General features: G+C 42.3%; 1 protein-coding gene across 1 annotated transcript in view; it reads left to right on the forward strand.

Annotated features, from left to right (window-relative positions):
• Window positions 1-11,722: 11,722 nt before the first annotated feature.
• Window positions 11,723-22,459, forward strand: part of ntrk2a (neurotrophic tyrosine kinase, receptor, type 2a) — a 113,347-nt gene continuing 102,610 nt past the window's right edge. The window contains exons 1-5 of the mRNA XM_071204375.1: window positions 11,723-12,296; window positions 15,356-15,430; window positions 16,634-16,705; window positions 17,179-17,247; window positions 22,256-22,404. Coding sequence (XP_071060476.1) covers window positions 12,043-12,296; window positions 15,356-15,430; window positions 16,634-16,705; window positions 17,179-17,247; window positions 22,256-22,404 — 619 coding nt within the window. The 5' untranslated portion in view covers window positions 11,723-12,042. The remainder of the gene's footprint in view (window positions 12,297-15,355; window positions 15,431-16,633; window positions 16,706-17,178; window positions 17,248-22,255; window positions 22,405-22,459) is intronic.

The following is a 22,459-nucleotide window of genomic DNA, read 5'->3' on the forward strand; positions in this document are numbered from 1 at the left end:
TTTGAGTGCTTTACCACACAGAAAAACACACTGACTCCTCAGCAACAACATGATGTTTATTTTTTCTTCCTGCTCTAACAGCTCCTGGTTAAAGGCAATATTTGTCTTGACTGTGCTGACAGACATGAAAAGGAGCTCACTATGATTTTTTTTCCTCCAATGTGGGACACATGGTAACATAGAGCCTAAAAATGTCCTGTGTGTCAGCGTCTGATGGCTAATCTTCCCTGTCTGTGGGTGTGTGAAATTCGCACATGGGAACACACCTCCTGCCCAGCGAGAGGATAACCATCTGACCTTAAGCCTTTTCTAGAATGAATGAAGAGACTGTCATTTGCAGACAGCGAGCGGCATGCTCGTGCACACAGGATACCCTCCTCTTGGTCCGGACAGATTATTTCAGTATAATGAGCCAGTTTCTCTGCATCTGCCAACCAGTCTGACTCACTGGTCTATGGAAGCCTGTTGAATCTGACATGCAATGAACAGAAAAAGAAGACACCAGTGACATCCAGTGGCCGAGCATTACACTGCTTTTACTTGTTGCCTTAATATTACAGTATCACTGTATTATCAATGAAATTGTATCTTAATCTGTAATAACTGTTATACATTTTTTTAAATGATATTTGTAGTATTTATATGAATTTCTCAAGTTAAAAAGTGCTATACTGCAAGTACTGATTCCTCATATTATAGTTCATGGAAAAAGACAGAAAACCAACCACATAAAAAAAGAATATTTTCTTTGAGAAGTAAATCTCAAGAGTGCCATCACAATGAAACATGTCTCCTTAATAATATGCTAAATTTCATCAAATTATTATAATGAACATCTTCAATAATAATCAAATGCTTCCTCAATCGTCAATTTGAGGGAAAGGGTATGAAGGGCCATACAGTTATCCGTTCCATACAGTTTTTTCTACCCCAAGGCCCAACAACGACTGATCGTCCAACAACGACTGATCGTCACCACCAAAATGCTCTCCTACTGGACCAATTACACAGGCAACTCATTTAATAAAATAATAATAATAGGACAAAGAGAACTACACAATCTGAATAAAACAAGAGTACTGGGGAGTCGGGACACATAGACCTCCGCTAAGACTTTGTCCTATCCCGCAATGTTAACAAAAGAAACAAATCATTTGTGTATCCGCCCTGTGATTCCCATCCACTACAACATTTCATTGATTCTTACTACACCCTTCTACCAGGTCTCACAAAAATATGGTTCATATTTTGTTCTGTTTTGCTGCTGACAAACATACCAATAAACATAACATCCTTGGCAGAAAAAGATGAGAGCGGCTCACAGAAATAAACTGCTTTTTGCTGTTGACATATTCTGGCCCTCCTGCTTTCGGTCTCATGATGAACTCTGACAACTTCTGATAGGCAACAAATTCATTGAAAAATGTCTTCATGCCAATCAGTTCAGCAACAATGAAATTGTCTTCCCAAGAAACACCCATCATGAAGGCATGAACACGTAAGAGCAGCCAGAGAATAGACAGAAAGAAGCCAAAAGTGAGTGAATGTATTCAGGTCAATGTTTGAATTTATATACATATTTATAGTAAGTATATTCCACATATTTAATGTGTTTGAACTGTCAGGATATAGTGACAGTTTTAGCAAATATGACAAAAATGTATATTTAATTACAACTGTAGCTTCAGACATTTTTAATTTTAACATTTTGAAACAGTCTTTTCCTTCCCATGTTCGACTTTGAGGTCCTGACTAGCGGTTACTCTCTGGGTCTCTATTTCAGGCCAGAAGGTCTTGCCGATGGCCAGAGAGGCTGGAGCGGACATCACTGATGCTGACAACAAGTGTGTTGCCTCAACCTGAAAAGAGAGGCACACAGAAAAAGGTGTCAATCATTCACTTCCTGACAGAGCTGTTCAAGTCCTATCTCTACATGAGTGTTACTTTTTTGAGTCAAATCATTATTTTTAAAAGCGTTCCTAAAGATGTTTGTCCTATGCTATACATAGTTTATATATCAAAGTCAAAGTCAACTTTAATGTCAATCTTTCAGTTTGTGTGTACAGAGAGACAGAAATAATGTTTCCAACAATCCCGAATAGAAAAATACAATAATACAAATATACAAATATGTATAAAATATGTATATCCTATACACAATCAACAGACACATTTACACATATTAAGATAAAAACACAACAACAATCAATATATACAAAACATGACTTTGGAAAGTTGTGTGTTAGTTTAATAATTTACAGTTTACAGGCAACTCACTGGCATTCCCAACCTTGCAATAAAAGGAGTCTTGATAACCAAAGTTTGATCATTTGTGTCCTGTCTTTGTCCCTACGATATCCACATTTGACTAACACTTCCGCATGGACTCAAAGGAACTGATAAGAAAACTGAGATAAAAGTTCAAGGTCACTGTTACCTTACAAAACACGTTTGACCATAACTCCAAATGAATGTGTTACAATGTGTGGCAAGTTCACACAACGTCAGAGTGATGACATGTTTGATGGAGATGGATGTAAATTGCAACAAAAACCTTAATTCTCTTTCGTATTTGACAACTATTTATTTTTTAGACACATCAATTCTCCATGAGGTGAAGCAACATTTAATGTTTGATATTTAGCATTTCCTTAAAACGAGTCCTTTTAAATATAGAGTTAATTTTGATAAGCTCAGTGCTCCTTCTCTCCCCCCCCCCCCAATGGAGATACGCTGGCAAACCCTCCTGTCATCACAGCATGGATTCAGAGCGGGTCAGCCCATTGATGTATAGACAGATTGAGAGAGGGGAGTCCGTCTGACAGAGAACAATAAGGGCTTAGATTCACAGATGTAAATCATTGCATTAATGATTCGCTTCAAACATCAAGCAACATTTTTAATTCATTTGAAAGTGTATTATTTGTCCTCCTGACAAATATAAATCCAGCATCCACTCTCTTTTTAATGTTATGTTTTGCATAGGGGAATATCTCACTCTTTAGTTGCAAATGCTCCAATATGTACACCAGCTTGTGGCCTATATCTACTGTTACACTGATATATTTACAAGTCTATATTGTGACTCACCTTTGTGCTAAGTAGAAAGGTAGTCTATAAGTCTTGAGCTGGCGAATTACCTTATTTTATTTGCGCTTAGCACACAACAGTGGATGGATATCCTCGTGGATTCATCTTCCTATTATACACACATGCATTTCCAAACATTTGGACTACCTATGTTGCAAATGTATTACCTTTTCAATTTACACACGGCATCTATTGCACGTCTGTCCGTCCTGGGAGAGGGATCCCTCCTCTGTTGCTCTCCCTGAGGTTTCTCCCATTTTTCCCTTTAAACTGGGTTTTCTTTGGAAGTTTGTCCTTGTACGATGTGAGGGTCTAAGGACAGAGGGTGTCGTATTGTCATACTGATATTCTGTACAAACTGTGAAGACCACTGAGACAAATGTAACATTTGTGATATTGGGCAATATAAATAAACATTGATTGATTGAACAGTTCTTCTCACACTTTCCTTCATCCTGCCCTTTCTGTGTAGTTCTCCTGCTGATTTAGCAAACAATGCATTTTCTTCAGTGTGAGGACATTGTTGTTCCTCGAAGACAACATCTGATATCCACGCTTTTTTCTATGATCCTCACATTTTAGATACATTTTCTTGCTTTGTGCGCTGTGATAACAATAATATGTTTTTTATTCGCCTGGTAATAGTGCTCTTGAATACATTGTAAAGAAATAAACAACCTAAATATCAGAAATCGAAGGATTCTAATATTTGGATATGAACAAGATTAAGAGGGCATTTCTTCATATATCACGTCCTGCATGAGGCCCATTGTGATGTTAAAAGTGTCAAGCCGCCTCTGTTAGTCTTCTGACAAGGAAGGTGCACAACAGGGTCTGAAATGTGAAACAGCACATTTCTCACCATCTGATCCAGAACCAGTTCCTGCTGAGAAGGTCTCTAATAGGAGAGAGCTCCTCCCGGTTGCCATAGCACTCCATCATCCAATCCCAGACCAGAAAGAATACGGTTACCAAGGAGATGACCAGCAGCACGAGAGCCCGGTTGAGGTTCAGGACACATGCAGCTATCACTATGGCAACAAAGCCTGAAACAAATTGACTATTAATATGAAATCCATCCCGCAGAGCTGGCATAATTTTCTCTGATCAGAACAATTAATTTGTATCATTTATTTGCTACTTTAACCTCCTCCAGTTAAAACAAAAAACCCAGCAGGAAGTGTATTTGATGTGAGCTCTGAAATGACAGGTGTGTGACAGAGAGATCTTCTGATAAATTGAGAACTAAACACATCCATAAAGAAAGAAAAGATAGTGCACAAACACACCCTTATGTCAATATGCTTTGAGGCACAAGGCATGTAGGTTTTTTCTGAGCAGAGCAGATAAATTAAACAGCCTTTTTTAAGCCTTCATGCAGAATGAAAGTCCAATACAATACCAGAAATAGATTTGTTTGTATATATCTACAAATCTAACTACAAAAAAATCCTGACCTGCAACCTAGTTAGGGCTAAGAGTAAAACTACAACGGCTAAGAAACATTACCTGCTGTCAAAACCAGTTGTGTTATCAGGCGGATCTGGTCTTTCTGCTCTGTCAAATAGTCCTGAAATGCGAAAGGGGAAATATAAGGGGTAAGATAAGCAGATAGGACATCAGAAGGACAGGAGAAAGGATGCTTATTTAGAATAAACTGAGAAGATCTGACATTAAGAATGTGTGTTTGGCAAAGAAATAAACCAAAAATGCAACCTTTTGTTTTGTTCTTCGAGAGGGCTGTCCGCATCAATGGATATCAGATCCCGCTCCTGCCACACACAAACACACAGCTTTAGGATAAATATAAACAAAATGCTTACCCTAGGTTGCTAGCACAATGACACATTACTGAGAACCTAAAGGCAAACTGGTTTAGGGAAAGCTTCTTCTCTTGTACACATTGAGCACATTGTGTCCCTATACTGCTAAAGAAGTGTGTCTCACTGAAGGTCTAAAACAGCCTGCTTATCTTACATAGACTAAAACCACAGCATAGAATACCAAGCATTGCCAATAAGTACTGGTTTGGCAAACCGTGTGCAGGTGAGAGATGCTGCTCTTTAAACTTTGAAATTATTGTAACTAGATTAATGTAATTTTGTATAATTTGCTTGATTAGATAGTCAATGGTCCGATTCAGTAAAAGCTGGGGATATAGCAGGGATGTAATTTTGAAAAATGTTTACGCCTTCTTTATCTTAATAAAACTAACTAGTGTAGTGTTGCATCTGACTGCAGGTGTTCCTTAATGTTTCCATTTATTTAATTATCATTATTTAGGAATAGAAACAAGTGTAGCTCACCTCTGAATCAAAGGCCTTGATGTCTTTCCCCCTTTTTCGACATTTCGTCTCCATTCCACACAGCTCTTGTTTTTCACCTATTCTCAAAACCTGACACAGACTTGCTGGGAGACACCTGTCCCCTCCGTTTCCCCGTCCATTCTCCCTCTTCCTTCATTTTCCTACCTTGTCCTCCACTGTGTTATATGTTGTTACTTTGTTGGTTTCTTTAAAGCGATTGTGAGAGGGATACTACTTTGCAATGTTATCTTTCGTATCACACACACACACACACACACACACACACACACACACACACACACACACACACACACACACACACACACACACACACACACACACACACACACACACACACACACACACACACACACACACACACACACACACACACACACACACACACACACACACACACACACACACACACACACACACACACACACACACACACACACACACACACACACACACACACACACACACACACACACACACACACACACACACACACACACACACACAGAAAGCACAGTCTGAACATTGTACAATGTCCCTGTGTGTGCTTAAAATAGTAGAATTTGTTGTCAATAGTTCTGTCTCTTTCCTAGATTTTTTTTTTTTTAAAGCCTTCCCTGGTAACATTGTATTGTGTGCAAAGGTCTACTTTAATCTCATAGTCTCTAAGTATCCCAACAGCCACTAGAGAGCACTAGTGTATAACTCCTCAGGACCATAACATACACATAGCTGGTATGTAGAGGTTAGAAAAGGCAATACCTGTTTTTATTGGGAGACTCAAAGTGAGCTTTCATTTAAAAAGGTGTGATGAGTTAATGACAGATTGATAATAGGAAATTAAACAACACATAACATCCAATTCCAGTAGCATATACAATTGGTAAAGAACTATACTCCAAAAAGATGAATGCAGTTTCACTTACTGTAAGCTTAAGACCCCCCCCCCCCCTCCAACAAAAAGAACAATGATCATAATACATTACTCGCATCTGTCTCACATTTTGTGGGCTGGATTTCAAAAAACTCTCTCTCATGGGAGTGGGTTAAAAGTCAAGTTCAGAAAGCTGAGTATCATTCAGTCCTTCTTAAATGAAAAATAAATCAAACATTTCAACTGAGTAAACATGGGCCCCACAGAACACTGTACTTCTACTCTGAATCCACATGTTAAAACTATTAATCAAGCTAAGCCAAAAAGTAAAGAAACTGAACAAAACAAGGACTGATTGTTCTGTCTGACTGAGGTTTGTTAATACAAACACAATGTGCCAAAACTCACAGTTACTTAAGGAGAAAACTGCACTCTGGATGAGCTATTGTGTTTTCTGCACCCAGTGTGTCTAGTGTCCCACTCATGATGTCCCTATCCCTCTGCTTCTCATAGCTTTAGGGTAAAACAGGATATGAGCCCATGTGTATGAGACCCACATGAATAAATCATGAAAGGATTCAATGTGTTTGGACTTGAACAAGATTAGTTATTTTGCCTTTACCTTGTATGAACCTGAAGGAATAGCACATAAAGACACAACGTTCTAATCTAGAGGAAAACGTTAAAGTACAGGTAACAGCAGATTATTATCATGAAACAAAGGTAGGCCTACATTATAATCAAAGGTGAATGTGATGCAAAAAGTGATTGTGATGCGACAAAATAGGATTATGGCAGCACAAATTAAACGTATTATTATTCAAGGTTGTGTATTCCTGGTCGAATGTACTTATTGTAAGTTGCTTTGGATAAAAGCGTCAGCTAAATGCAATGTAATGTAATTATTATAACTGTTATTATTATTACAGTTTTTCTCGATTGCTAACACAATTTTTTTTTTTAATTGCTCAGTTTCTCACTAAACACAATTAACAAAACCACCAGTGTTGGGCAAGTTACTTTTAAAAAGTAACTAGTAATAGTTTTAGTTACTGCTCTCAAAAAAGTAACTATAGTTACTTTATTAGTTACTAAATTATAAAAGTAACTAGTAACAAGTTACTTTACTTTAAAAATAATAACAATACAAATACAAGTTTTTGTGTTGTTCTGTGGCACCGTAAGAGAAAAGACAACTCCCCACATGTACATTAGTTAGGTGCTTCAGGAGATTGGCATTGCTGTCATTCGATGTGGACAATGCTTTCTGTCCTGCACACAGTTTACATTTGACCGTGATATTTGTTGCGTCCTTTATCCCCACAAATTGAAAATAGTGGTTATATCTCCAAGTTGTAAATGCGCTGCTACTCTCGCTGATACTTGCATCTGCCATAGTGTGTGTGTGTGTGTGTGTGTGTGTGTGTGTGTGTGTGTGTGTGTGTGTGTACTGGTGGTGGGCGTTGCCATGTATGTGTGTGTGTTAGCAAGTGTTTGTGTGTCTGTGTATTTTCCCCATAAGGCAAGACCCGCCCAACTCTGTCTCTGATTGGCTTACCCTGAAATGTTACCCCGCGTTAACCAATCACTCCTCTCTGGTCACTTTCACTTTTCCATCGCCTGTAAATTACATCCTCAGGGAGATTCGGTTCAGTTGGATCACATAATGTAATGCAGTAACGCACCCATTTAAATCACAGTAACTATAACGGCGTTACTGAATGGGAATAGTAACGTTATTAGTTACCGCAAAAGGTAGTTGCGTTACAGTAACGCATTAGTCCCAACACTGAAAACCACACACCCAAAGTGCAAAACACCTAATTTCTCCTGCTAAATTAAGAACTGCACTCAAAACTACATAAACACTTACCAAATGCAAACTTTTGCACCAAATATAACACACTTCATTCATAATACTAGATTGTTTGACCCCCAACTACACACTGCTGAGCATAATCTAAAGCACGTTAATCTGTTATGGGCTATGCTCTGTACAGAGAGGTTTCTGCAGAGAAAGATTGCTTGAGTTTACAGAAATACAGTAAGTGAAGAAATACAAATGAGTTGTTGAAAAAAATCACATTTTATTGAAAGATAACATTGTGCAACATGCATCTCAGCACATGGTTACTATGCTTCGGATCTCTCTAAGTGTGATGGCATTGTTTGCCAAAACCCAGTTTGTAACTGCTGCTTCCTGCCTCATTGAAAATCCTTGGCCTTCCACCTCTGTTTTTCTCAGTCCTTCAGATAAACAACAAAGTGTTTAGTTTGTCGGTCACGGTCAGTGTCTGTGTTGTATAAAAGTAAGTTTACCACAGTACATTGTGCAGGATTTGTGTACAGTTATAGTCTGCAACATGCCAACAATTCAATTACAGTAATGAAGTAAATACGTTTCACACAACAGATATAAGCACTGATATATCATGAGAGTATTCTTCTTTGTCCACGTCCTCTCCCTCCAGCTCTACCTCTACCTCTCATTCTTCCTCCTCTCACTCTCACCCCACCTCTTCCTCCTCCTCTCACTCTCAGCCCAGCCCTTCCTCTTCCTCTTCCTCTTGCTTCCATGTTGGCTTCCATTGTTGCTGTAAGAAAGTTCTCACCTGTGGTCTTTTTATAGTGCTAACATCCTGATTGATGAGCCAACAATTATCAGGTGTTTGGTCAGGTGGAACGTTGGAACGGTCAGGTGGAATGTGTTTCTTGATTATTGGTCCATGTGTGAGGCATTTTGAATATCAGTATTTTAAACCTGCTAACACATGACTTTATGTCAGATTCCTGTGTCTTACGTGGAGAAATGTGTGCAGCGGTTGGCAAAAAGTGCCATGTTGATTTGCAAATTGTGTGAAAAGCTGAAAACGTGTTTAGAGTTTTGGAGATTTGAGCCGATGTTTTGCTCTTGGAGTGTCAGTTAAAATAATTGTGCTTCATGTATAATTTTAGTGTGTTAGCAATCGAGAACAACTGTAAATTGCAAACCTATGTGATGACACAATAGATAATTGTGAACATCATTTAGATATTAAGTAGTTTAGTACAGAAAAAGTAGTTATTAACATAAGATGTCAAAACCTTTCATTTTGTAGTTACACTAATTCACATTTCAGATAAAATTTGTGATGTGTTTTATTTGGTATCATCTATGAACAATTCCTGGAGCTGGAGCTGCTTCATGTTAATGAACAACTTTTTCTTTTAATTTAGTTAAAAATTAAAACCCCAAAATGTTGTTCCCTTTTTCAGAGACGGCTTTAACAAGGTTGATTCTCATCAGTTGGAGGCACTGTTCAATTGGAAAGTGGTGATTTGTCTTTTTCAGTTAACACATCAAATATGCTTTACAATTTGAATAGGAAGCTTATGCGTGGCATACTAATATGCTCAGTGTTGAGTAAAACTCATGGTCACTGATTGAGATGGTGATTGCATGTTTATGTTGTCAAAGAACTTCAACACAGGTTACAACCTCTGTCAAATTATCAAAAGCAACGGAGAGTAATTAGAATATTATTTTGATGAAACCATTTTTTAATTGGTACACCCACACGGTGCCGTGCAGAATGCGTACAACCCGGTGTCTGAGGCAGACATCCACCAGATTGGTTCAGACACAGGCAGGGCTCCATAATTACACTCCTCTATTCAGCAGCACTGCCTGTGCGTCAGCACAAACGTCATATTAGAGCTGGGGACAGGACATCGGAGAGCGGGAGAGCAGAGGAGATGAGAGGGAAGACAGGAGAAGAGAGAGAAGATAGAAGAGGAGAAGGGAGTATAGATTCAAGAGGAGAGAAGAGAGAAGAGGAGAAGAGTAGCTACATCAGAGCTGTGGTGTTTCGGGCTGTTCCTGCTCACAGAAAGATGTGCTCTAATTTTCTGTGTCGCACGTGCAAGATGAAAGACTGAAAAGAAGAAGCTCAGTCCTTTAAAGGCTGTGCAGCGTAAAAATACTGTTGTGTTATAAATAAATCCAACGGGAGGAGCAGCACAGCGGCAGAGTGGCAGGCATGCTGCCGTACAGCCTCCGCTCTGAGATGACAGATTATTGATTCAGGTCAGGTTTGGCTGGGAGCCACATATCATATATATATGAAAAATGGTCTAATGATTTAAGGTGACGCTTGGTCTAGTACACACCAGCTAAAGACTTGATGATGGGTTATTGCTCCCCCCTTCTCTCTAAGTCTCATACAGTCTCATGTGATTTGTTTAGACATTACATCCACCTCTTGTATACATTTACAGCATGGATTGCATTTTATATAGCTCTCCTGCAGTCTTTGTGATCCCTCAAAGCGTATTCACCCATTAACACACATTCATAGAGCGAGGCAATAGCAGCCACACAAGGTGCCACCTGCTCAGAGAGACTAATATTCACTCATGTAGGCTACACACTGTTGACCATGCCGTTGGCAGCACTTGGTTAAGTTGACTGCAGGGCTTACGATTGATGGAGCACTGTATACATCCTAAACCACTTCCACAGTGGAAGCACCAAGGTCTGACAATAGAAATGCTTAAATGCATTGTTCAAAGGGAAACAGCAGATTCTTTTGTCAGGGATTTTTACCAAGATAAGAATGTAAATGAGGGACTTGTGTGAGTACCTAAACTCAAAGTAGGACCTCCTTCAGACAGCTTCATTTTGACTGATTAACTGTACAGGTCTACTTGTGAAATAACAGCCAGATGATAATGATGATTATAGGAACGATGAGAGTGATGGTGAGACTGATTATGACAATTAGCGGCTGTAAATTGATTGCTCCTGTAGTCCCATTTACGCACATGAACTGAAACCAGCTAGATAAATTAAATAACACCTTCAACTACCCCCTCTCACTCCCTCTCTTTCTCTGTTAAACAAGGACGCTCACCCTCCATCTGAAGGCCGGTGATGCCTGGCACAAAGTAGCTTTAACCCATGAGATCCCACATATTAAAACAGATGTGCAAAGGTTCACGAGTGACCAACAAAAACTATCATTCAGCATGTTTTCTGGCTGAGGTGCCCTTGAGTGAGAACCACCTCTTGCTCTGCACCTGACCCTGTCCCCAGAACAGGCAGAGCAATGAGCATTTCCCTAAAGGGGATCAATGAGGTATCACATTATACACGATCTGCTCTGATGCCCTGTCCTCCTCCTCTGCTCTACTTCCCCTGCATCCAGCGTTCAGAGCACCAGTTTCCCTCACCCTGACATTTGGTCTGTCCCCTATCCTGCCACCAACCCAACCACCACCACCCATCTCTGAGAAGAGATTCATCCAAACACAGAGAACATTGTGTCGAGGAGGCTCCGGTTGAGAGAGAGAGAGAAACTGAGGGGAGAGAGAAAGAGAGAGAGAAAGAGAGAGAGAGAGAGAGAGAGAGAGAGAGAGAGAGAGAGAGAGAGAGAGAGAGAGAGAGAGAGAGAGAGAGAGAGAGAGAGAGAGAGAGAGATCCTCCTTGGCACACACCCGTCAGTGTGGCAGTGTGATTTTGACTGACTGGCTGACTAACGGGGATTCTGGAGAAGACGCGCAGGAAAGGAAGGACACTCTCTCCGGTTTTAATCCCTTCAGTCATCGTTGCAGATGGTTTTCTAGCTGCACTGCCTGCATCCATCTAGGCATCGGATTTTGCTTCTTTTTTTTTCTCCTTTACTTGATTGGCTGAACCAGGGGCTGAACCCAGCCAGCCTGGGCCGGGCTGTGGGGGCTGTTCAGCGAGCCTAATAGCTGAAGTTGGTACCCGAGATGAGCGTCTGGACACCCGGGAGCGGGGCTCTCTCTTCGCCGGGGAGAGGGTCTGGGTCGTGGCGGTGCTGGTGGTGGTGGGTTGTAGTGATCGGGGTGTCAGTGGGATCTGGAGACCCGTGGATGTCCGCGGAGGCATGCCCGTCTTATTGTACTTGCAGCAGCACCAGGATCTCCTGTGTGGACCCGGAGCGGGGGATCAATGCTTTCCCCGTCCTACAGAGCGAGGCGGAGATGGAGAACATCACCGACATGTGAGTGTCTCTCAGAAACATCATATTTACATAATGGGGATGTCGAATTCATAAATGGTATTTTTATATTTGTTCAATGTAGCGGTATTTCCCAACACTTTCCAAATAAACCGTCCTCCTTTACCCCTTAACTGCCAGCTGTGTCTGGAGCTGACATGCTGCACTGTCCGCAAGGAAAGAGCCACAACCGGTTCAGATAATGTATATTCTTCGCTTTGAATCTTAATCTCTTGCATGATTTTAAAGAGAATTCGCAGATTTACCAATTTGGATACAAATGTAGGTCATTTCCATTTATTCGGCACGGGTATCTGTCAGACTCGCATCATGTGTAACCTACATTGCATAACAGACACATTGCCATCATGAGGCCATCAGTCTTTCAACACCAGCATGGGAACTGACAATTTAATAAAGAAATGACTTGAGTCAGAAAGACTTAATTCCGGCTATTAGACAAAAGCCCTACTGTGTGCAGGAGCGTGCATGTGCCTTTACGCGTGTCTGTGTGACCGAGACCCGCACACCACCACTGTCCAAATATTAGTGCGAGACACCTCCCAAGATGGCTTAAAATATGAGTGTTTTTAATGGGCCACATAGGCGAAGAACAATCTCTATGAAAAAAGCGATTATTTTCCAATCCGTCAAGATTCCTCTTGAATACTGGACCCTTTTTTTCGTGACGATAATACAAATAAATGATCAGTGTGCTTTTAAAAATGTAAACTGTACTCCCTTTTCATGAAGTGTCACGTGGTCTAAAATAAACTCTGAAGTTGAAGCATTTTTATCTCATAGCAATTAAAAGAGGAGATTACAATATTGAATTGCTGCCCTATCTTTCTTGGTACCGATAAACGGCCTTGTTGATAATAACTTGTCAGAGATGAACTTGGGAGAAGCCTTGGAAGCTGTTTAAATGAGCCAGCAGTCTGCTGAGAAGCAGCCACTGAGCACTAATGTAAACAGACAAATCACTGATGACCATGCATGTCCATCTCCAAAACGACCTTGCCAGAAAACGTGGATTTATGTTATCATGTCCCCTGCCTGTGGTAATTGGTTAACACCGAAATTCAAGACATCTGCACACACATAATGACAGATTATAATGAGCTTTAAACGTCGCTGTGTGTGAACTCCTGTATGGGTGTTAATACTCAAAACAGCCGTTTATATGAATGTGTCAATGTCTGTTTCGTATAAAAGCTGAGTCAAACAAATCTTATTAAGTTCACCTGCTAACAAAACATGCTTCAGAAGTATTGAATGACAGATTGAAAATCTTAAGAGTTTATTTGAGGTGTTGGCTCTTTTATAAATACTAACAAAAGAGGAACAGCACAGACAGTTGTTTCATTAGTAATGCAGTCTTTAATGAAGATGAAACAATAACATTAAACCTTTAACAAAAGTATTTGGTTTTGTCTCTTAATACTGATAGGCAGTACATGAAAGTCAAACGGACACATGTGGGTGTAGTAAATGCACACTCAACTCCCCCCTGCACACTAAAACAAACAGTGTTCAAACCAGAGATACTGTCTTTGGCAGTGGCAGCAGCGTAATCCAGAGCGCTTTCTTCTTATTGCTTATTTACAGATACTTATCGGAGACGTTGATGCAGGGGATTTATTGAAGATTTCAAATTAGATTATAACCCTACAAACATTCAGTTAAAATTGAATTTCAGTTGTGTGGCATTATTGTCAGCCAATATTACGTAAGTGAATGTAGTTTTATGAAACAGTGTGTTGAAGATACATGGTTTAATTTATCAGAGTGTAAAACAGAATAATGCTGACGATGTAGACCTGGTTCTTTAATTATGGAAAGCCACATATCCAATTGTATTACTACACATTTGTACTGCCTTTTTTTCAGGCTTTATTTTAACTCTAATGGTGACAGCAGAGCACTGATAGGAAATGAGGTGAGAGAGAGGAGCAGTGGTATTCAACTAAAGTCTCGCGCCGGCTTTAAAGCAATTACACTGTGTGGTTTGGTACAGCGTCTTACACCACAAAAGGCCACCAGAACCCCTATAGAATATTTTTAACAGTAAGGTGTCATCTTTTAAACCTTCACTGATCAATCTTCTAGAACCAAAAACAATTATTCTGGTATAAATTCAGGGAATTGAAAGAGGACACAGTGAATCATGTTGTATTGGAATAGCTGCAGGCTAACAAAGGTATATGCACCATAAGGCTCCATATATTTAGTCTTGTTCTCTTCTATAGGCACTGTTTGGATCTACAACACATTTTCCAGGTTGCTCGAGGAAGGTCTTGCAGATCGAAACGTTGAAATTAGGAAAAGAGAAATAAACGATTTGATTAAAGTCTAATTGCTTGCAAACTCCTGTATGCCCTGCAGTTAAGTATTATTATTTTTTTTTACCTGAAGATTTTTGCAAGGAAGTGCACACATTTGGTCCCTCTTGTGTATTGGGAATAATTAGCAACACAAAACAAATCTTGAACTGAAGCCCCTTGACAAGTATAGCCATGTAATGATCTTGGAAATCAATGACTCTAATTTAGAGATGTTTTTTGCTCCCAGTTGCCACATGAAAAAACATTATTTAATGACCTTCTGATTAAGCCAAACAATGCGTACCACGGTAAGTCTGAAGGTTTCTGTTACAGCATGTTCCCGCTGAAGGTGATTTGGAGTTTATCTCTAAATGTTCTCAGACTTCTGATCCCAAAGCTCTTGAAAAGTAGACTTACTGTTTTGCAGATCTGTTAACAGTTTTACTCATTCACACCGGGGATTCGCCCTCAATCATCTCCGGTTGGCCCCTAATCTGGTCAAGAGCCCTGCTTCAGTACAGCTGAGGAAAAGAGGGAAGAGAGCTGTGCCGGTTTTTGTGTTTTAAAAAACCCAACTACCAGCTCCTTCTTGTGCCATTTATCAGCTGCAGTTTATTTTTTAAATTTAAACTTTAATCATGTGGGCTTATGACGTCCCTTTGTCTTGTTGAAATGCTTCTGTTTGCTTCCCTCTGTTAACAAATGAGCCTTCTGACACACACTTGTATCCCCCGACAGTTACATCGCCAACCAGGGCAGCTTCTCCTCCATCAACGACAAAGACCTGCACTACTACAAGAATCTCAGGAACCTGTGAGTCTTCTATGTCTTATATTACAAAGACACACATTTTGACTCGGGATACATTCAGACCTTTTGTCAATGGTCACATTTGTTATAATAATATAATCATAATACACAGGTTTTTGTTGTTATATTCCTTGTGGCTGTTCTGTTAACTACATCGTTGTGTCAAATTATAAGCGTTTGTGTGCCGATAAAGAACATTTTCTAATATTACAACATATTTGGCTTGGTATGATCCACTATATGAAATATTGATTTACTTTACCTTTATTGATACTTTGCTTAAGGCAATGTATCGTACATGTCTGTTGCTTTAAACCCTGATTTTTATTGCAGGGTTTTGTAGTTACTCGGGTCTGTATCTGTGCTTCATTTTATTTCTTAATTAAAAATAATAATTGTCCACCAAGCAGCACTTTTTTGAAACATAATAATCCACAGACATAGACAGTCTGAGAAACTTGTCTGAGAAATACTCAAACAATTACACTCTGTCTTGATACGTATATATATGATATTTCACAGTTTTGATGTTTTTACAGTAACTAATTGCCGTGTTTCGTAACTGATGAGATGTAAATCTGTGCTCAGTCATGTCTGAGGAGATGAATCCGTCACAGAACATCTGCTGAAACAACATTTCACAACAGATAATGATGTCTTACAGCCTGAGCTGATAAAGAGCACACACACTTCAACACTGCTGAGAATGTACAGCATCTCAATCTTAAAGCAGGTTTTATACATTATACCATCGTTTAAATTTACAAGCGTGCTGTGTTTCCAACAAAGATCTTGAATTCAGAAATGTTGTATGGACAACCTGGATTAGTGAAATGTTATATGATTAGTTTATTTAGCATTTTGGAAAACACACAGCAGTGTGATATTCATGATGCTCAGAGCAAGGAAAGATGGCCGTTGGCTGTTGACCATTGGTCCAAACCTAGATTTTTCCTAATGGTAACATTAGAAAGAGGCAGGTTTACCAGTCCCTCTGGGGGGGGGGGCATACTTTGTTTATCTTGAAAGTTATATTCACGTCTGAACAAAGATTTATCTACCTCTGAGATGACCTATTAGAAACTGTGACCAAAAATACATTTTAAGACTTGTGGAGCTGATTAAGAACCTGAATTCACGTTTTGATGTAACTCATTTTGCAGTTGTTGACAATTGTAAAGCTGTTTTTTTTTTTTTTTGTGGCAGAACGGTGACCAACAGCAGGCTTACGTATGTATCGAAGCTGGCCTTTCAAAACAACATCAAGATACAGTACCTGTAAGTAAAAACAATGTAAACTATTCCTTGATTTCTATTGACATTACAGTCACTGTGATCATTTACTCTTCACCATTACTGAGTAAGATGTTTGACTCAGTTGGGGATAAAACAAACTGTTTTCTTTTCAAATGAATACGTGTTTTTATTTGATTTACTTTATTTGGTATTATTTATTGATAATATTGACAGGAAATGTATGGTATATAATATTATTAAGACTACTTAGTTGCAACATTATCAAGAAAACATTCACCAGAAAAAAACAGACGAATGATGAAGTTCAAGTTTAATAGGACTATAAATAACAAACATAATTAAAGTTAAAATTAAAATAAACCTTGATTTACCGTAATTAATTAAAAATTATTCAGGCTTATTAATGCGTATAAATATTAGTTTCTGTAAAACATAATGTTTTGGTATGGCTTTAAACAGCAATCTTACTCCCTGTTGTTTGACTTAATTTCCAGGAATCTGAAAGATAACAACCTGTCGTCACTTTCCTGGAGGATATTCAGACACCTCAACATGTCCTATATGTGAGTTCAGCCCAGCCTCTCCATCAGTCTGTCCATCTCCATCTGTCTGTCTTTCTTTCTCTATACCGCCTAGTTATCATCAGTCAGTCTATAAACACGTTCCTACTGCTTATGTGATGTCAACTATAGAGTAATGATGTGAAGTTACCTCTGTCTGCAATTCTGGGATAACCTAAAGAAAGAAAATCTTTTAATCTAGATTTAGATTTGGGAGACAGGGTGAGGACAGAGATGAAGTTGCCCAGCAGAAATTACCCACCAAGGAATGTTAATGTGAGATCGGCTTTGACCCCATGTTGTACATCCCTTTCCCCAGACATACAGTGATTCAGTCTCTCATTAACTGTTATTACAAATAAAGCAGTAGTTTTCACTTTGCATCGAGTGATTCTGAGAAATAATCATTTATTGTCATTATGCAACACAGTGTTGCACGACAAAAGGCAGTTGTAGCCCATTTGCTAGAGCATTTAGCAGTAAACCATTTCCGTTTGCCAAGTTAAAATTGAAGTTATAGCTCAATACATGAGTTGTTAAAAACTATAGGTTACTTACGTAACCCCAGTCCTCAGAGTAACATGAAGTGAGATGTCTCACTATGGGATGCGCCTCATCGCGGAGCAAACAGAAGCATCAATCTCATTACGCCAATCCTGATTGGCTGGTGATCTTGACGTCAACGTCAGGGGAAATCACCCCCTATAAGTAGCCTGCGCCACGACGCATGCGTCATTCAAAATAAGCACCTCTTCTCGCTTCACCATAGCAAGGAGGTCCGTCTGGTGAGACATCTCACTTCATGTTACTCTGAGTACTGGGGTTACGTAAGTAACCTATAGTTCTCATTCATAACACTCCGTTCGATGTCTCACTATGGGATATTGTAGCTCCCGTATTGCCAGACGAGCTTATCTCGAAAATCACCGATCAACCAGAATTTAACAGGTGGAATCCCGACTCAACACAGCACTGCTCGGGCCACGCTTGGAGCGGAGACGTCTAGCCTGTAAAAGTGGACAAAAGTGAGCGGCGAAGACCAGCTTGCCGCTGCACAGATGTCTTGGATGGAAACACCCTTGAACAAAGGGTGGTCATTTTGAGCCCATTTAAAACCACTGCCAGGTCCCATAAGGGCACCAGCGACCTGGAGACAGGGAGGAGCCTGCGAGTTCCCTTCATAAAACGGCAAACCAAAGGATGTTGGCTAGCCGTCTTACCCTCAAAGCCCACATGGCATGCAGCAATAGCAGCCAGGTACACCTTGATCGTGGAAAAAGCTCTGTGTTTTTCGATCAAGTCCTGTAGAAATGATAAAATCACCCCGACAGGACATTGAAAAGAGATGTGCCCTTCTTGAAGGCACCACTCCTCAAACACCCTCCACTTACAGTCGTAAAGAGACCTGGTGGAGGAAGCTCTCGCACTCTGAATAGTGTTTATCACCTTCTGAGGGAGTCCCACTGTATTCAGATTGTACCACTCACGGGTCAGGCCCATAGTGCCCCGCGCTCTGGGCGTGGGTAAAAGATCGCCCCCCCCGCCTGAGACAATCTGTCACTGCGTGGTGGGGGCTGCCATGGCTGCCCGCACAACAGCTGATATATCTCCGCCAGCCCGTACATTGCGGGCTAGGGCGGAAACATCAGAGTAAGTGTGTGGCGTTGCTCCTTCACTCTGGCCAGAGTTGGGGGTAACAGAGCTAGGGGTGGGAACACGCACAGAGGTCCAGAGTGGTGCACCTCTGGACAGTAATTCTGTCCCGAGGTGCATCACTCCCGGTACCTGTGTCGCTCTCAGAGAGAGGAGACGTCTGCCGCTCCAAGGGATCAGTTTGTGTGCCAGTGTGTGTGACTGGAGACAACGCAACCTCCCTTGGCGGTTCATACACAATATCGTGTTGTCTGTCCTCACGAGGACATGGTGTCCTCTGAGAGAAGGCAGGAAGCGTTTTAGGGTGGGGAACACCGCTAAAAGCTCCGGGTAGTTTACGTGTGCCTGCTGGAGGTCTGCTCTAGGGACCTCTCACCGGGCGACCTTCATAAATACCGTATAAGCCTGTCTGACCTGCCTCCGTGGTGACCACCTTCCGTGAAAAGACAGCACCCGTAGGCGCGTCCCGCACTAGAAAAGTCGGGTGTAGTGCCACTACGCATTACATAATAACCAATACTCTTTAGTTTTATTATGAGGCCCATGTTGAGTGGGTGCTTTACGAGGACATTTCCCCCCGTAATCTGACTCTGCTCGGTGGGCATTATAGATAAAACCCTTCTTTCTAGGAGAGAGAGAACCTCTCTCTCCAGAATATGGGTTGACTCTCTCTGGGTTTGTGAAAACAGATAACGTATAACTGTTTTGAGAAGCCCAGGCAGATGTCGTGAGTATCTCCTGCTGTATGCTCCTTAGAGCCAGCTGAGATGTCACGCTTAAGGCTCCGGCAGGCACTGCGCATGCGCGTATCGGAGGTGCCCTTACAGCTCCAGCCGGCACTGCGCATGCGTGTGACGGTGGAGCCTTCACGACCCCAGCCGGCACTGCACATGTGCGTGGCGGTGGTGTCTTCACGGACCCGTCAATAATCCGCCTCTTGAGAGATACCGTAGCTGCTCTCAAAAGGGGAAGAATTGGCGGGCTGTCCTTTACAGCTCTAGCCGGCACTGTGCATGTGCGTGGCGGTGGTGCCCTTAAAGCCCCAGCCGGCACTGCGCATGCGCGTGGTGGTGGTGTCTTCACGGACCCGTCAATAATCCGCCTCTTGAGAGATGCCGTAGCTGCTCTCAAAAGGGGAAGGATTGGCGGGCTGTCTATTGGTTTTATTGGTTTTCTATTCATTTTTTTGAGCTGCGCCCTCGGCCTGAAGCCTGGATGCGTCAGCGGCACATGTTTAGCGGGAACACATTCCTCGCATCTCCTCTGCATGGAGGCGAGAGCGGAGCCGAAAATCCCCTCGGGAACGATGGGCATGTCTAGCACATCCTCCTTTTCCCGGTCTGGGAGGTTGGTGAGGTTGAGCCATCTAGCTCTTTCCTGCACCACCATAATCCCCATTGCCTTGCCCGTGGCCTGGACGGCGCAGCGTTGGACACGGAGACAAATGTCTGTGACCGCAGCCATCTCGTCCAGAGTGGCCGGTCCAGGATTGCTCGACAGATTCCTGCTTGGTGACGGGCCCATCCTCGGTAGGAGGTGGGTTGCCACCAGCGGTTCCATAGGCGGTATGCGGAGCAGGCCGAGCCTCTCCATACCGTCACAGTCTAGGGAGGAGGCACCCTGGATTGGGGCCTTGTTGCTAAAAGGCCGGTCTCTCCACGAGACCGACACCTCATCCAACATCTCCGGGAAGACCGTAAGGAGCTGCCTCTTCGTCCTCGTTGTTTGGGGAAAATGTTTCCCCTCGTAACGGGACCTGGAGGTCTCCTTGGCCATTTCGGGCCACGGGATGTCTAGCCTGGACGCGGTGCGCTGACACACGGCCTGCAGGTCCATGCTCAGACAGGGCGAAGCTGGTGTGCTATCGCCCGGGAGAGCAGCCATCGCTCCTGGCTTTGCAGCCTGAGCTGATGACATGAAGATATCGTCTTCTTGCTCATCCGAATCAGACAGGAGGAACTCAGAGGCATCCTCTTCGTCCTCCATGTAATCCAATTCTAGGACATCCTCTGCGGGTGAAACCATGGTGAGGTCCAGCCGGGAGCCCCAGCTTGGTAGAGCGTGGGGCCCCGTTCCCGCGTCTCTTGCCGCCACCGGGTCCCGGCCTGATATGGCGCGGGAATCCGGTTCCGCGGCTGCCGCTGTTGATGAGCCCCAGACCGTAATGGTGAGGGGCTCAGTCTCTGTGGCGGACGCCCCCGCGTCTTGATTGCCAGCCGGCAAATCAATGGACATGAGGGGATCCTGTCCCGACAAGCTAGCTTGTCGTGCTAACCGTCGGTGGAGGCTCTTCATGGTGAAGCGGGCACAATGCCCGCACGAGCCGGGGTTGTCAATAGCCTCCTGGGCGTGTTCCAGCACGAGGCAGGACGAGCAGACCTGGTGTGAGTCTGTGCCTGATACCTTCAACCCGCAGCCTCCGAGTCGAGCCTCCGAGTCGAGCCTCCGAGTCCCTGACTCCTCTGGTGTGAGGGAGAGAGGCGTCCATCTCGTTCGCCGCGTGGCGTGGAGAGGACCCGCTCGTAACAGGTACGTCGAGAAAAAAGTGTTACCAACCTGTCTTTTTTCTCAAAGAATATTACCTGGTGTGGTAATATTCTTTTAATCCTTTTCTCCTCCGTGAGAAGAGAAAAGAAAAAGCGTCCTCGCTACCGTGGTGTCGGCAGTGAGGGAAAAAAACAAGCTAGCAACGGGTGTGTTGCTAACTTGAAAGAGTAGCCGGCTAACGCCCGTCGACCGAAGTTAGCTTTGGTTCAGTCTGTGGACTGTTTAGCTAGCCTGGCTACCATTAGAGATGTGCTCTGAAGCGAGAAGAGGTGTTTGAATGACGCATGCGTCGTGGCGCAGGCTACTTATAGGGGGTGATTTCCCCTGACGTTGACGTCAAGATCACCAGCCAATCAGGATTGGCGTAATGAGATTGATGCTTCTGTTTGCTCCGCGATGAGGCGCATCCCATAGTGAGGCATCGAACGGAGTGTTATGAATGAGAACTGTCATATCTGTACATTTCCAGGAAGTTACTATTCCCAGTCAAGAAATAGTCCAGGACATTACCACATCTCAACTTGTATTTCTGCTGCTTCCAGTCTTTATGATAAGCTAAGCTAACGTGCTGCTGGAGGTAGTTTCAAAAATATTTCCCAACATGTTAAACTGTTTCTTTATGGCACTTGTACAATTCAGCTATTTCTTTGTCTTTAAAATATTCATTTACTCACATGCTTTAATACTCACGGTTCTCAGCTGTTCTTGACTGTGTGTGTGTGTGTGTGTGTGTGTGTGTGTGTGTGTGTGTGTGTGTGTGTGTGTGTGTGTGTGTGTGTGTGTGTGTGTGTGTGTGTGAGTGTGTGTGCAGGATCCTCACAGGGAACCCTCTGCACTGCTCCTGTGAGAACATGTGGATGAAACTGTGGTTGGGAGAGGAAGCAGACAATCAGGAGCTGCGCTGCATCGAGGATGGAGGAGTACGCAAGCTGCTGTCCAGACTGACACTACCCAACTGTGGTGAGGACACACACACACACACACACACACACACACACACACACACACACACACA

The sequence above is a fragment of the Pseudochaenichthys georgianus genome, chromosome 9, assembly GCF_902827115.2.
Source record: "Pseudochaenichthys georgianus chromosome 9, fPseGeo1.2, whole genome shotgun sequence".
Classification (NCBI taxonomy): Eukaryota; Metazoa; Chordata; class Actinopteri; order Perciformes; family Channichthyidae; genus Pseudochaenichthys; species Pseudochaenichthys georgianus.